General features: G+C 48.5%; 1 protein-coding gene across 1 annotated transcript; it reads right to left on the reverse strand.

Moving 5' to 3' along the window:
* Positions 1–811: 811 nt before the first annotated feature.
* On the reverse strand, positions 812–12974 carry CETP (cholesteryl ester transfer protein; the record flags this gene model as incomplete). Its single annotated transcript, XM_080638358.1, has 19 exons — positions 812–886; positions 983–1068; positions 1402–1471; positions 1557–1599; positions 1729–1796; positions 3168–3335; positions 3664–3714; positions 4125–4304; positions 4573–4664; positions 5596–5656; positions 5947–6016; positions 6144–6231; positions 7019–7089; positions 7614–7748; positions 8686–8800; positions 9829–9970; positions 10921–10967; positions 11207–11387; positions 12921–12974. The coding sequence occupies 19 exons, from the start codon at positions 12972–12974 to the stop codon at positions 812–814; spliced, it is 1797 nt and encodes a 598-aa protein (XP_080494484.1).
* Between the last annotated feature and the right edge of the window lie 775 nt (positions 12975–13749).

Here is a 13749-nt window from a genome sequence, read left to right on the forward strand (position 1 = left end):
GTCTCAGATCTCTTCTAAGTGAAGAGACAAATATTAAACAAGGAAGCATGAATTGGTACAGGAAAATAACAGACACTTCAAATAAATAATTGCCCTGTAGTAGGAAGAAAGAGGAACCTGCTGTCTAACTGGACTCCTGCTCTTTCTCTTCTGATCTTTTTGGCTTCCTTATAATTTTATTTGCTTTTCTCAAGTTTCTTCCCATCATCTCAACAACATGGGCATCACAATTTACCTGGAACTCTACACAGAGTACAGGCTGTGTAAAAAAAGCACCCAGGGTGCAAGATCTCCGTTACTGCACTGCACTGTCAGTTCACATCCATTTCAGCCACACCTAGGTCTTTTAGTATAACTGGTTCTGAGTTTACTTGGAGTTTGATAATGTCATTGGAGTTGTCAAAATCAGGAGCTTCTTGGCTCCTGGTAGAAATGAAACCCAGGATCAACACAAAAGATGCTACATTTCCAAAATGTAATAACGAAGATGCCAGAAGGTAAGCAAAGCCCACTTCTGCTGCCTCCCCTGAGTGCTAATCCAGAGCCCATGCACTTCAAGAGTCCAAGCCTTACTCCTAAGCACACAAGTCCTTAAAGATTCCGGAAAAGTAATGTGCATAGAAGTGCAGAATTAAAGATTGTTGCAGAGGAAAGGCTCCATGGAAGTACAATTGCACAGAAACTGGAGCATTTATTAGGAAAAGGAAAGAAAAACTGAAACTCATTTAAATCAGCTCATCTTTTAATTGATTCACACACGATCTTTCTGTTTGTACACAAGTTCCTGGGCTCCTTTAAGGAGAGATCAGCTTTATAATCTATTCTGAAGAAAATCAAGAAGCAAATGATTCGGGAAGCTAAAGTCAAGTTGTACAATTATGTATCCCTAAAAAGGGAGGAGAAAAGAGAAAAGTATTATATTAGTTTATGTCACACTCCCAAGACGGGCTTTGAGATCCAGGTATTTCTAAACTCTGCTTACCTTTCTTGTGATGATCTCAGGATTTCTGATCTCAAATAGATGAAGCCCTTTGCTGTTCATCAGTGAAGTCAAAGCTGGTTCGATCCCTATGGAATCAGTAAACCAATGCAGTTACAGGTACAGTCGTCCTGGCTTGCTGCTCATCATGTACTGCTACCTTTTCTGCCTCTTGCCAAAAGCTAATTGTGCCTCAATGCCCCACAACCTTCAGCCTGACAGAAGACTCACTTTTCCTTTGTCCCAGCCATTTACAAAAGGTTCCCCATTCCCCAAGTGAATCCAGCAGAAATTAACTTCAGTAATGTAGTCCCCCAAAGCTGTCAGGGTTATTGATGTATTTTTTAATGCTTAGGTTTAGGAGATCTGGTATTAGACACTTTAATGGAGTAGGCTGGCACTTCCCCAAAGGGAAAACTCACTTGAAATCACTTCTGGGATCCCAACAACCGAGATCATTGTCTGCAGGAAGTTTCTTATGGATGGGTCATTCTAAAAGCCAGAAAATTCATACAACCAGATTTTAAATACATCATTTTGCCACAGGTGGCCTGCAGAATACTTTCTTAGAACTCACCTCACTTGGATCAGCTGTGCAGTTAAAGACTTTAAACTCTATCCTGAAGGGAAGGACAAAAAGGAGGGAGGGAAATCACTAAGGGCTGCAAAGGTCCTTTTGTCATGCTGTTCTCATATACAGGCTAAAAAAGGCAGAGAACCCGCCCCCCTCCAGAGACCACAGTACCGACCTGGAGCCCAAAGGGTGCAAAATGAGTTTCTTTTCTGCATAGGTGGCTTGGATGGTGACTGTGATTTCCTGCACAAAGATGAACAGCAGGGTTGAAACATACCTCATCTTGCCTTATAGCAGCAAGTTGCATTTGGTCATTCTGATTTACTTTCTGTGATCCAGAGTTCAACATCCTTCTGGTTTTACCTCCAGATATTACTAGAGAAGGTCATCATTTTTCTTCCCTATTTGCATACAGTGAACTCCTCCCTGATGCCCACAGCCTCAGCCTGTGGTGTTCTACACTGGCTTATTCACAGGACTGATGCTTTTGTAATTTTGTGAACCAAATTCTGCTTATGCAGGAAGGAAATGATTATATAGGGTGATGTTTCCCAATGACCATCCAGTTCAACTTGAAGATCATCAGATAGAATGTGGAGAGAACAGCCACGGATATTACAAGTAGCCTTCCTATAGTGTTTGCATTTATAACCAAACTAAAAAGAAATTCTCTGAATTCTGGCCATTTAGGATCATTTTCTTGCTTCTGCCTGTATGCAAACATTCATTTAAAAGGAGCATTTTATGATTCAGGAGGCTTGGCAGGCCAGAAGCAGATCACGTCCTGAGAGCCACAGTTTTGGGCACCACCTCTAGTCCAGTAGTTTCCTACCAGAAATTAGTTTCAAGAGGTCACCTGAAACAGAAAGACCAGCCGTGCATGTTTCCCTGGAATACTTTGCTAGTGTGGGATGCTTGCAGAGGGCAGGAGGGAACTGTACTCAGTTACAGTTTAACCCTTTAAATTGAAGAGGCCGGTCTACCCTCAGGCAGGGATTTGCTTTTATGCAGTGTTTAGTGTCCATACCAGCCCATAATTACAAGGCTGGACAGACATACCACTTTCTTGTGATGCCCATGACAGCAAGGCTGTTGGCCTTTCTTTTTTCTGCCTCCTTAGATTCAGTATAAAGGAGTTTGGGTAAAACACAGTGTAAGCAGGAACTTTCATACAGGCATATATAGTGGAAAAAGTTGTATTTTGAGCTTCGCATTCTCCAGAGCTGTACCTTCGTGTCAGAGACAACCACCTTCTCAGCGGGGGCCAGAGCTAGAATTTGGGAATGAGGAAGTTTGAAGTTTCAAAATAAATACATTCCCATGGTTCCTCCATTCTCTCCTAAAATACCTCATCTAAAGGTTTCACTGTGTCTGGTGCAGGTTAATGGGGGCTCATCAGAGCTTACTGCTGCTTTTACCACCTTGCACACTAGTGATGGGCTAGCCTAATAGGGGAGGCACTGAGCCAGCATGATTGCTGTCATCATTCCCAGCTTTAGTTGTTGAGGGAAGAGATGGGAGTGTTAAAAGGAACTGATATGCTTTCTCCACCTCCCATGGTTTAGCCACCCACCCCTCCCAAGGTCGTCACAGTCAGGAGAAGCAAGAGCTGACCTTCTCCATGTACAGAACCATCAGGGACTCTTCTCCCACGGGAAGGGTGCTGACCTCCACTGCTACCGAGGACTTCACGACTGTCCCTTCAGGCTGAACAGAGATTTGGGGATGGGCAAGACTCCACACCCTGGCCACAGAGTCATTATAGGAGGTGCCTTGAAAAATCTGGTCAAGTGAGGAGCAACAGAAGAGTCAGGCTTTTTCTCAGTTTCATGCCAATTTGCCACAGAAGTGCATACCTTTTGTAGTCCCCAGTTTTTCCTTCAGCTCACACAAGCCCAGTAATTCAGCTGGATTGGAGGGAAGCTGTGCCAGCTTGGAGGGTGAAGAAATCCTTGCAAAGCACAGTTTCTCCATCGATCCCTCATTTTCCCCATCAGGCCCACCCAAGATTCAAGTTGTCAAGGGAAGGACACTGTTGTTACAGTGCAACAGAATCTATTTGAAAAGTTCTTCATTTGACATAAACCACTTTGAATAAGACCAAAGTTACCATCTGCACTGCATTCCGCTGTGCTTCCGTGTCTTCCATTTCAAACAGCGCCTTTAGAAACAAACCAGAAACAGGTTGTAGAAAAGCGCAAGAGAGGTTATGGTCAGCCCTGATGCAGGCTGAATGGCCAGAGTGGCTTGTGGCCAGGTCAGAGGCATGGCTGAGTTCCCCCTGAGCTCACACCTTGGCTACCTCAGTACTCCCACAGAGAGCCACATCACTGCAGTTCAGAAGGCATGTTTTCTACCAGCTGGTGTCACTGCTTTAAGGTATAACACTGCCTGGTAGCACATTCTTGCTAAGAAGGCAAAAATTTCTAACCAGGATCACATGTAGGGACTGACTATAGATTTCTGGCTTCTACAGCAACTAACCCTCACCAAAAAAAACCCCACTATTTAGGGAATTTTTTACTGTCTCACCACAATGCAATGTAAGGAGGGAACCACCCCTGAAATCACCTGCAGCTCCTCTCCTCTGATGGTCAATTCCAGGCGCTTGTCTAAGAAAGCTGCCGAAGCCAGAGAGTTGAGGATGTGTTCAGACAACCAGAAATAAAGCATCCGGGACTCAGTCAGCAGTGACGGGGAGAAAACGGAGTCAGTGAAGATATTGGAGTAGTTCTTGTACAGGATGAGGCCCTTTAAAGGGAAGCAAGCATGTTGGTCACCTGTAGCAGCTGGCAGACAGGGCAAGGTGTCAATACCTGCATTCCCATTGCAAGGTGAAGGCTGGACTTGGAGCAGAGCACAAGCTGTGTGCCCAGGTAGAAGACTGGCATCAGGCCACGCTGCAAATGCAGACGCAGCCCATGCTCACCATGACAGCAAGGGACCAGCCGCTCGCAGCCCTCCTGCAAACATCATCCCCAGAAAACCTTTGGTCTCTGAACAGCATGGGTTACTTTACCTTGTGGTGGGATTCTAGGTAATTTGCTTTTATTACAGGAACTGATGCAAGGGAGATATCGATGCTGATACCTTCATCCTGGACAAAATTTTCTGCAGGAAGAAAACACCAAAACCTCACACCAGAATGTGACTGTGGGCACCGTATGTGGCAGTCACTTTTAGGACTTGCTGCAGAAGGTGATTGGGAGTTAACAAAAGGACACAAAGATGTCTCTTCGTCAGGGACTATAGTGACAGGACAAGGGGCAATAGGTTTAAACTTAAACAGGGGAGATTTATATATAATGAAGAAATTTTTTACTGTGGGAGTGGTGAGACATTGGAACAAGATGCCCTAGGAAGTTATGAATGCCCCATCCCTGACAGTTTTAAAGGCCAACTTGGACAGGGCTTTGAGCAACTGGGTCTAGTGGAAGGTGTCCCTGTCCATGGCAGGGGTTTGGAAATGGATGAGCTTTAAGAATCTTTTAGGATTCTATGATGTGACTAAGGAACCCCATTCCTTTGGGTGCTAGTGCTGGGTCCTGCTACTGCCCAATGACTCCCTTAGAAATGGTGGGAACTACTCTCAGTTTTACATTCCTTTTTTTTTTTCACATTGCATGTCCTTTTCCCTGATATTTGGGACTGGGAACCATAGGAAAATCATCAGCAGGCGTATACAGATGCTGTAATATCTCAGCCTCAATACTCCAATGCGTGTTCCTGTGCTAGCTAACATCAGTCCTTCTGCAGTTGTTCCGCACCTCTGAGCATTACATGATGAAGGAGAAATACCTCGTTCATGAACCGAGGTATTTCATGTCTTTCAACCGGGGCAATCACCCTTAAAAATCAACCTGATACAGAAAAAATTCAAACCAGAACTTCGCTAAAGTTTATTTTGCCTTTGCCTGAGGGCTTGGGATCCCACATACAGTTTCAAAGGACTTTTTTTGATGGATGTAGCTATTGCCCTGCTGGGGCTCAAGCATTAAAAGTTGCACATAAAAAAGAAAGCAGAAAACCCAAGGGTATTTACCTGCTAAATCATGTACAAAATTTGCCAGAACCTGAGCAAGAAAATTGATTTCGTTGCACACCTACAAGAGTAAAAGAAGGGGGTTAGGACTTCGGGTTGTGGAGCAGAGCTGAGCCTCATGGTGAGACCTGAGGGCTGTTCTTCAGTCCAGCACCATCCAAGATTCCAGCATCAGTACAACCTCTGACCCCATCCAAGCTGGGGTGCGGGCAGGTTTTGTGGATTCTATTTATTTGTCTTATTTTTTGCAAGCACTAAAATGCAATTGCTATTATTTTGTGTGCATACGTGAGCAGAGGCGTGTGTAGCAAACTGACCTTTTCTCCATCCACAAGCAGTGTCTGATCTTACCTCACTCTTGAGAACAAACTTCAAAGTGAAGGAGATGAAATCCGTGAAGAGCTGCTTCAGCCAGCCTGGTCTGCACAGAACATGAGCATGGTCAGGGATCACTCAGCAGTCCCCATGGTGGATGTTGCTTGGGCTGAAGCACATGGGGACCAGAAGCCGGGCAAGTGAAGCCTGATTTTGAAGGGGGACAGACTCACTCCTTGTCTCCTTGCAGGTGAAGCGTGAGTTTGTGGAAAGTCAGGTAGCAGTCTGAGGCATCGGCAGCCACTTGGTCCTTCTGGCACACTGCATGAGATGAAAGAAAACAAAAAACAGCTAACTTGCTACCAAGACAAGGAGGATGAGTGCACTTTGCAGACTTTGCAGACCTGCAGGGCATCACTGCAGAGGGGGAGCCAATGTCCCCACACCTCCCAGGCCATGTTTCCAAAAGATCCAGGACCCTGCAAAGCTGGGCCTAATGAGGCTACCTTGGACCTGGATGGAGGGTTTCTGCTTGCAACTCCAGCTGAGCTAGTTTACCAAGCACCCTTCTTCATACTTCATTTAGATACCAGCTCCTTTGTTGTTTCCTAACATCACCCAAGAGAACCTGGGCAGTACGTACAACCCACAGACCAGACCAGGGAGGGAATTACGTTGTAGTGCAAAACATTAGAAAATTGCAGTATACTGTCATCAAGACCTTCACGCTGCTCTCCCCCTGGACCTTACCAGGAAAATGTATTTTGAGGCAGGAAAATGTATTTTGAGGCCCATGTGATAACCCACATCCCTCTCATCCTTTATGGAGGTTTGCCTCTGTCCCTTTCCAGTCTAGGTCTGCTGACTTCTCAAGAAATAGGCTTTGCAGGAATTTTTTATACTGGCTTCTTCTGCTTGATCTATTAAAAGTATGAGTTCTTTGAGGGCCATGTGGTCTCCTGTCCTGTGTACACAGGGTGACAGAGACCCACTTGAGGCTCCAGCTGCCACCCGGTCCCCACAGAGGTGAGCGGAGCCAGATGGCCTGTCCTTTCTGTGACTCACACACCAAGACCCTTGCAGCCTGCGATCCCCAGCTGTTACTTACTCAGCTTAATGTTTATCTGGAGGTCAATGGAAGACTCGATTTCAAAATCAACTGAATGAAAAAGCTGCAAACTGTAATGGCAGAAGAGAGAATATTTAGCAACCTGAATGCTAAGTGGGATGCATCTTCTCCCTGACCCCCCGACAGCCGCAGGGTGGGTTTTATAACACTTTTCACATCAGTCACATTAGTGTAAAACCCCAACATGCAGCAGCACATTCAGATATTCTGGTTTTAAATCATCGCAAGCCACTGCCTTAGCAGCAGTCAGACCAGGAGTATTAAACTCCTTTTTTCCACCACTCAAAGTATATAGAGCAGCAAAGGGGAGGGAAGAACTTGTATGCTTTGGCCATTTGTCTCCTCACGCAGGGGGTGATGGTGAGAACAGAAAGGCAGAAAGCAGGGTGAGAAGAGCAGTGATAGGGCTGAGCAACACTACTAGCGTATAAAACCTTTTCTCATATAGGCAGTAAGCAACGCCGCTATCCAAGAGAGCCGGAGGAGCGCAGCCCCTCCACAGTGAGGCGTGCCTGTGAGCAGCAGCGTGAGAGGGGGCGTGGTGCTCGGCAGCAACCAGCCCCCTGGTACTTACAACCAGGCCCCAGCATAGCCATAGTTCAGGGTCCCTTTGAAGAAGGCTGTCACATTTTTAATAGCAATGTGAATGGCATCGTTCTCCTTGAGCTCCACCTCACTCTGTTCGATGGACAAGTCATTTACCTGTATGCTGGAAACAACAAAAACCTGGCTTGTCACCAACCTCAAGGCTGCTTTCTGTGACCAGGCGAGACAGGTTTGCTACTGAGGACTTGAGGTCTCTAAGGGGCCTCTGCCAACCCTAGGGAGCTTTTGCAAATCACAGGGGTAGCGCCCCGTACAAGGACGACAGTGATTTTGCTCAACCTTGGTGCACTGCTGCTCCCTGGCGGTAGTCAGGTGTGAGGCAAGGGGAATGCTTTAAACAGGAAACACAGAGCACTGCGCTGCAGAAACAGGCCTGTTTTCATAGAATCCCGTCCTGGTTTGTGTTGGAAGGGATCTTAAAACTCACGCAGTTCCAGCCTCCTGCTACGGGCAGGGACACCTTCCACTAGACCAGGTTGCTCCAAGCCCCATCCAACCTGGCCTTGAACACTGCCAGGGATGGGGCAGCCACAGCTTCTCTGGTCAACCTGTGCCAGGGCCTCACCACCCTCACAGAGAAGAACTTCTGCCTAAGATCTCATCTCAATCTCCCCTCTGTCAGCTTAAAGCCATTCCCCCTTGTCCTGTCCCTACAGGCCCTTGTCCAAAGTCTCTTTCCAGGTTTCTTGTAGATCCTTCAGGCACTGGAAGCTGCTGTAAGGTCACCCCGGAGCAGGTGCTGTCCCAGGCTGAACAAGCCCAGCTCTCTCAGCATGTTTCATTGCAGTGCTCTCTGTTCACTGCAGACACAGCAGGAAATCCATCCTGTGTTTGCACCATTGCATTTGTTAGCCCAAATCAGCAGCCTAAACCTCAAAGTCCAAATTGTCTGCAAGGTGCAGATCAGAAAGTGGGATCTGTCCCAGTTCAGACCTTTGCTTTCACCAGGAATTGCTGGATCAAAGATCCCCCCAAGGCCAGTTCCTGGTCCCCTCGGTCAGCCCACACCTCCCCTGGCATGGTGACACAGAGACACTCACTTGGTCAGCCCATAAGCCACCTTGCCGAGGAGCCGCATAGACCTTTCCCCAGTGATATTTGGGAACTTGGCATTTCTGAATGCTGCTTGAATGACCTGTGCTGTTTCCTGGTTTACTGTTGGAAGAAAAGGGCAAAGATATCAAACTGCAACCTGTTCTGGCTGCAAAGCCGAGTCAGCACCCTGGGTTAAAGCTCTACAGGAGAGTTTCAATCAAGGCATTCCCATTAGATTGAGGAAGCACAAGGAGTAGTTTCAGAGCATACTAAACACAAAACCAACTCCAAACCTGCCTTTAAGAGCTGGTGGCAGCTGGCGACAGCCACATGTGGGCTGGACAGTGACCAGCCAGGCTGTTCCCAGGGAATCAAGCCCAGCTTTCACACACCTCACTTGCACCTTAGGGCAGACTTTGGAAAGGTTGAAGGTCTCTCATCCTTACACTGCTCAAACTGTTGACTTTTTCACCCTGGTGCTTTACTCCATTGCTGCTTAATTGTATTGCAGCCACCTTCTGGGTCTCCAAAGGAAAACTTCTGAGATTCAAGTTTCTGTACCCATTTTTCTAATGTTATCCAGCTGATTCCAGCCTCAGCATCAGGTGCAAGCCTGTACTGGACTTTTTCCTTGCAGAAATATCCTCTCTGAGTTCGGCTGAGCATCCTTCCCTATATGTCCCACTGTTGGAGGGGATAGGACAGAGCTGCTCCCACCCTTCGCACAAGCTCTAATTATTCTTCTTCCACCTGCAGAGCCCCCAGAGCCTTGCACAGAAACCCCAGTAGCAGAGAACCCTTGTTTCTCCCCTTCTGTGCTCCCACTCCAAGTGAAGTGAGAAATCAAACACACATTTGCTGTAGCTCTTCCATCACACCAGCTCCCAGTGACTAACAGTGACTAACTTGCTAAAGGTTTGGGCTGTGGAGAGGGCTTGGGGATTATTTTCTAGCTCCTTTGATAAGTTGTGCCTATTGAGTTCAGGTGCCCATGCTTTAACCAGTGCTCCCAGGCAGGTATTAATACATCTTATGGGATAAACGGTTTCCACAAGAGCCAGGTAAGCAAGAAACGCACTCACTTGACTGCTCTATCACTAACTTGCAGTTGGGAGTGGGGAGGCGCAGCCTGTACAGCAGGTACTTACGCAGCAACGCCGCAGGCTTGGTCATCCTGCAGACAATCCCTGTGACACTGTAAGGGAAGGGCCCGAACTCACAAGCTGCTGACACGTGGACGAGCACTAAAAAGCTCCTGAAGGTCTCCAGCCTCATCCTGCCAGCCCAGAGCTTCAGCCAGAGCAGAGAGCGCCGATGAGATCGACTGCTTCTTGACCGTGGCAAAGGCTGCTTTCATACCTCCAAGCAGTGCTCATTCAAAGCAGGACATGACCTGCTTCCTCCAGTTATCAAAACTCATCACACATTTCCTAATGTTCCTATAGTTTCCTTAACACTCTTCAAGCCACACGCTGCCTTCCTCCCACAGCAGGCACTCGGGCTGCACGACTTGGTGCTCCAGCCAAGACTGTTCTAACTCAGGACATGCACACATCAAAGCAAGCAGAGAAAGCTGCAGGGGGATGGAGATTAGAAGGGGATGAAGTCAAGGGAGCAGGCTCATGCTCTGCCTCCAGCCATTTCATCATTTGCTCTTCACATAGAAATATTCTGTATTTTGCATTCCTGCAGTAACTTCATAGATTCTTGGTCTGGTTTGGGTTGGAAGGGACCTTAAACCTCATCCAGTTCCAACCCCCTGCCACACCTTCCACTAAACCAGGTTGCTCCAAGCCCTGTCCAACCTGGCCTTGAACACTGCCAGGGATGGGGCAGCCACAGCTTCTCTGGGCAACCTGTGCCAGGGCCTCAGCACCCTCACAGGGAAGATTTTGTTTTTCTCAGCAAAGCCCTGTTTGAATGGTACCTCTGTTATCCACTGCTTCCCCTTCCACTGATTTCCTTTCCACTGTGAGGAAACTGAGGCATGCTCCTGAGAAGGGGTCTCCTCCTGCTACTACTGCTGGGTGAGTGCACAAATCCAACATCTCTGGAGAGCCCCAGGACTACAGGACTTGGGAACTCTCTCTCTTTTGGCTGGATTTGTGGGCCATCTTTGGTTTGGCACATTCAGGATGGGGAAGAACCCACTAAGCTGGAGCCTTCCATGCACCCGGCCTCTCAGCTGCTACTTGGGAGACATTAGAAACCAGGTTTACATGCACTCCTCATTCACCCACCATTCCCTGGCGCCCTGTTGTCTTGCAGGAGCCTGTACCAGAACAAGCTGCAGAACAAAACAGGGTGAGCTCATTTCATGAAGAAGATTTGCAGCAGCATGTCCTGTGAACCATTCAGCCAGCAAGGATTGACCAAGAAGGAAGGGTGAGATCTTGCAGCACTGCAGGGGCACACTTGAACCCCAGGCAAGACGAGGTGCCAGCCACCCCCTCTCCCTAGCAGACGCTTTGTGCTCCCTGCTCTGGGTGAGGACACTTCCTCTGGGCCCCGCTGTGCGGTCCCCACCCTGCTGCGCGCTGTTTGCTTCCGGAGTTGAGACGTGAACGGCCTCAGGTACTCGAGGGGCACTCGCGGCCACTGACCTGCCTAGCGGCTGCCGCAACCTCATCCAGGCAAGTGACCCAGAACAGGCTGCCTGCGCGAGCCCATGCTGCACAGTCAATGAACAAGAACATTTGACAAGGGCCTGCAGGGACAGGACAAGGGGGAATGGCTTTAACCTGACAGAGGGGAGATTGAGATGAGATCTTAGTCAGAAGTTCTTCCCTGTGAGGGCGGCAAGGCCCCAGCACAGGTTGCCCAGAGAAGCTGTGGCTGCCCCATCCCTGGCAGTGTTCAAGGCCAGGTTGGACAGGGCTTGGAGCAACCTGGTCTCATGGAAGGTGTCCCTGCCTGTGGCAGGGGGTGGAATCAGGATGGGATTTCTATGATAATTTAGTATTTGGAAGCACATATGAAGGTAGCGGGTGCCTGACCAGCAGAGCTTCCGCACAGCAGCCCAGTGTTATCACCTCAGCTACTGTGGCATCCTCACAGCCACTTTTCAGGGAAGCTGCAAAGGGCAGACCTGGTAAAAAATATTGCAATTCTAGAGGCTTTAACCCTGTAACAATTCTGGCTTCTGCTCATCTTCAGCTGAAGGCTCCCACATGCCCAGCCCTCCCCACAGATCACAGTTTAAGTGAGGTGCAGTGGCCAAGAGCTGGGGTCACAGTAGGAGTGGGTGTCGCCAGCACTGAGCCAGTGAAGCACTTAAGCTGGCAGAGACAGGGTTCTGCTGGGTGTCACACAAGCACATCTGCCAGCATCCTTAGGACCAGTGATAATGATACAAACGCAGGTGTGCTGTGAAGTTTTGAGTTTTATTGGAACAGATCCAGAGGAGACACTGCAGCAGGGAAGTAGCCCCACTGGGGCTGGTCTCAGTCACTGTAAATGAAAGCAGAGCAGTGCCAAGGAGGACACAGGCACCCCCTTGCTCAGAGCAGCATTCATACCAGCATAAAGGAAAAGGAGAACCAGAGCAGTCTGGTACAGGGATGCTTGTCACTGATGTTCCAGGGTAGACACAGGCAGAAAGACCGAGAACCCAGACTCAGTGTGCTGGTCTTGATAGATCTAGTGCACTGGCAGCCCCTTGCAGGCCAGCTTCCCTGCCCCATCACCACTTGGGAAGCTGCTGCTGGGGTGACCTGAGCTGAGAGCAAGGGAGGGCAGGGGAACTGCAGGGCATTGACCTCCAGGGGGAGCAGGAAGGCTGGAGACTTCCTGCCTTCAGTAACAAAAGCATGTGAGACGTGGAGATACTACAAGAACCCCTGCCCTGGAGTAACCAGGCAGAGGCGAGGGCAGTAGGGACACAGCAGCCTCCTCCTCCCAGTGCAAGGTCAGGCCAGCAGGAGACAGGTCAGATTTAAAAGCCCTGTAGAAAGGTTAAATTCAGCTAGCAGGAGGCAGGGTAGGCTTGAAATGCCAGAGAAAGGTAAAATGCCCAAGCTGGTGCATAATGCTTGCAAAGGGGACACTGGAAGATGTTTTGATAAGTACTTGCTGTCTAAGGCTTTATCTGAAGGCCATACACACACACACCATATGCTCACCCTCTTGCTGGGGATCATCCTGTAAGTGGGGTTGTTTTTCCCCCCCACTACCCAGAGCAGAGGTACATCACAGCACCATTAATCTTCATGCTGCATTGACCCCAAACACTCAGTGTTACCCTGCAGCTGCTTCCTGCAATAGCCTCCAGGTACCGCACAGCCTTCTGCTGCATCAGCAGGACAGGCCCAGCACCACGTCAGGCTCAGGCAGCAGCTCAACCCTGGGTGGCAGGAGGGCAAGGACAAAGTTCTCATCTCACCCCTGAATCCAGTGCTCACGAGGCTCTGGTCAGTCTCATGTAGACCACAGCCACGTGCCCTACGTTGTCCTTGCCAAACCCCAGTAACAGGGATCTTGAGTTGAAGAGACTCAACTCTGAGGAGAGCTTATTTCTCACAGTTAAAAATTACAACTGCAACAGCTTGGATGGTCAACAGCAAATAAATTCAAACTCCTATTTGTGAATGGTGAAATTTTAACAGGCTTTCACCTGAGAAGTAAACCACCCATGAAGCTTTTGTGAACAATGAAGTCTCACATGGTTTTCTACAGAATTCTCCTGAAACCAACCCGATTTCTTCTCTTCCCTGCCAGTATCACCTGTAACAACATCCAAAACCTGTAAAAATAAACTAGCAGGCACAGGCCAGCTCAGACTTTTTACCTCTGAGTCTGCCCAGGGCAGCAGGGTTAGAACCTGGAAGAGCAGTGGCTGTTTCTGCACTGCCAACCTGAGACTAGAACAGCAGCAAATACAATTTTCAATGCTAATAAGAAAACTGGGAGGTCCTTCTGCAGTACAGGCCACCAAGCAGACACAAGATACGGGCCTAGGAGCAGCACATCCCAGCATTTCCCAACTCTCCTGGGCAGGCAGCTGAGCACTAACTGACTTCTAGCCCCTCACTGCAGGTTTGTGACCCTGGCTGAGCACCAGGTCTGGGTTA

This window comes from Psittacula echo (genome assembly GCF_963264785.1).
Source record: "Psittacula echo genome assembly, chromosome: Z".
Classification (NCBI taxonomy): domain Eukaryota; kingdom Metazoa; phylum Chordata; class Aves; order Psittaciformes; family Psittacidae; genus Psittacula; species Psittacula echo.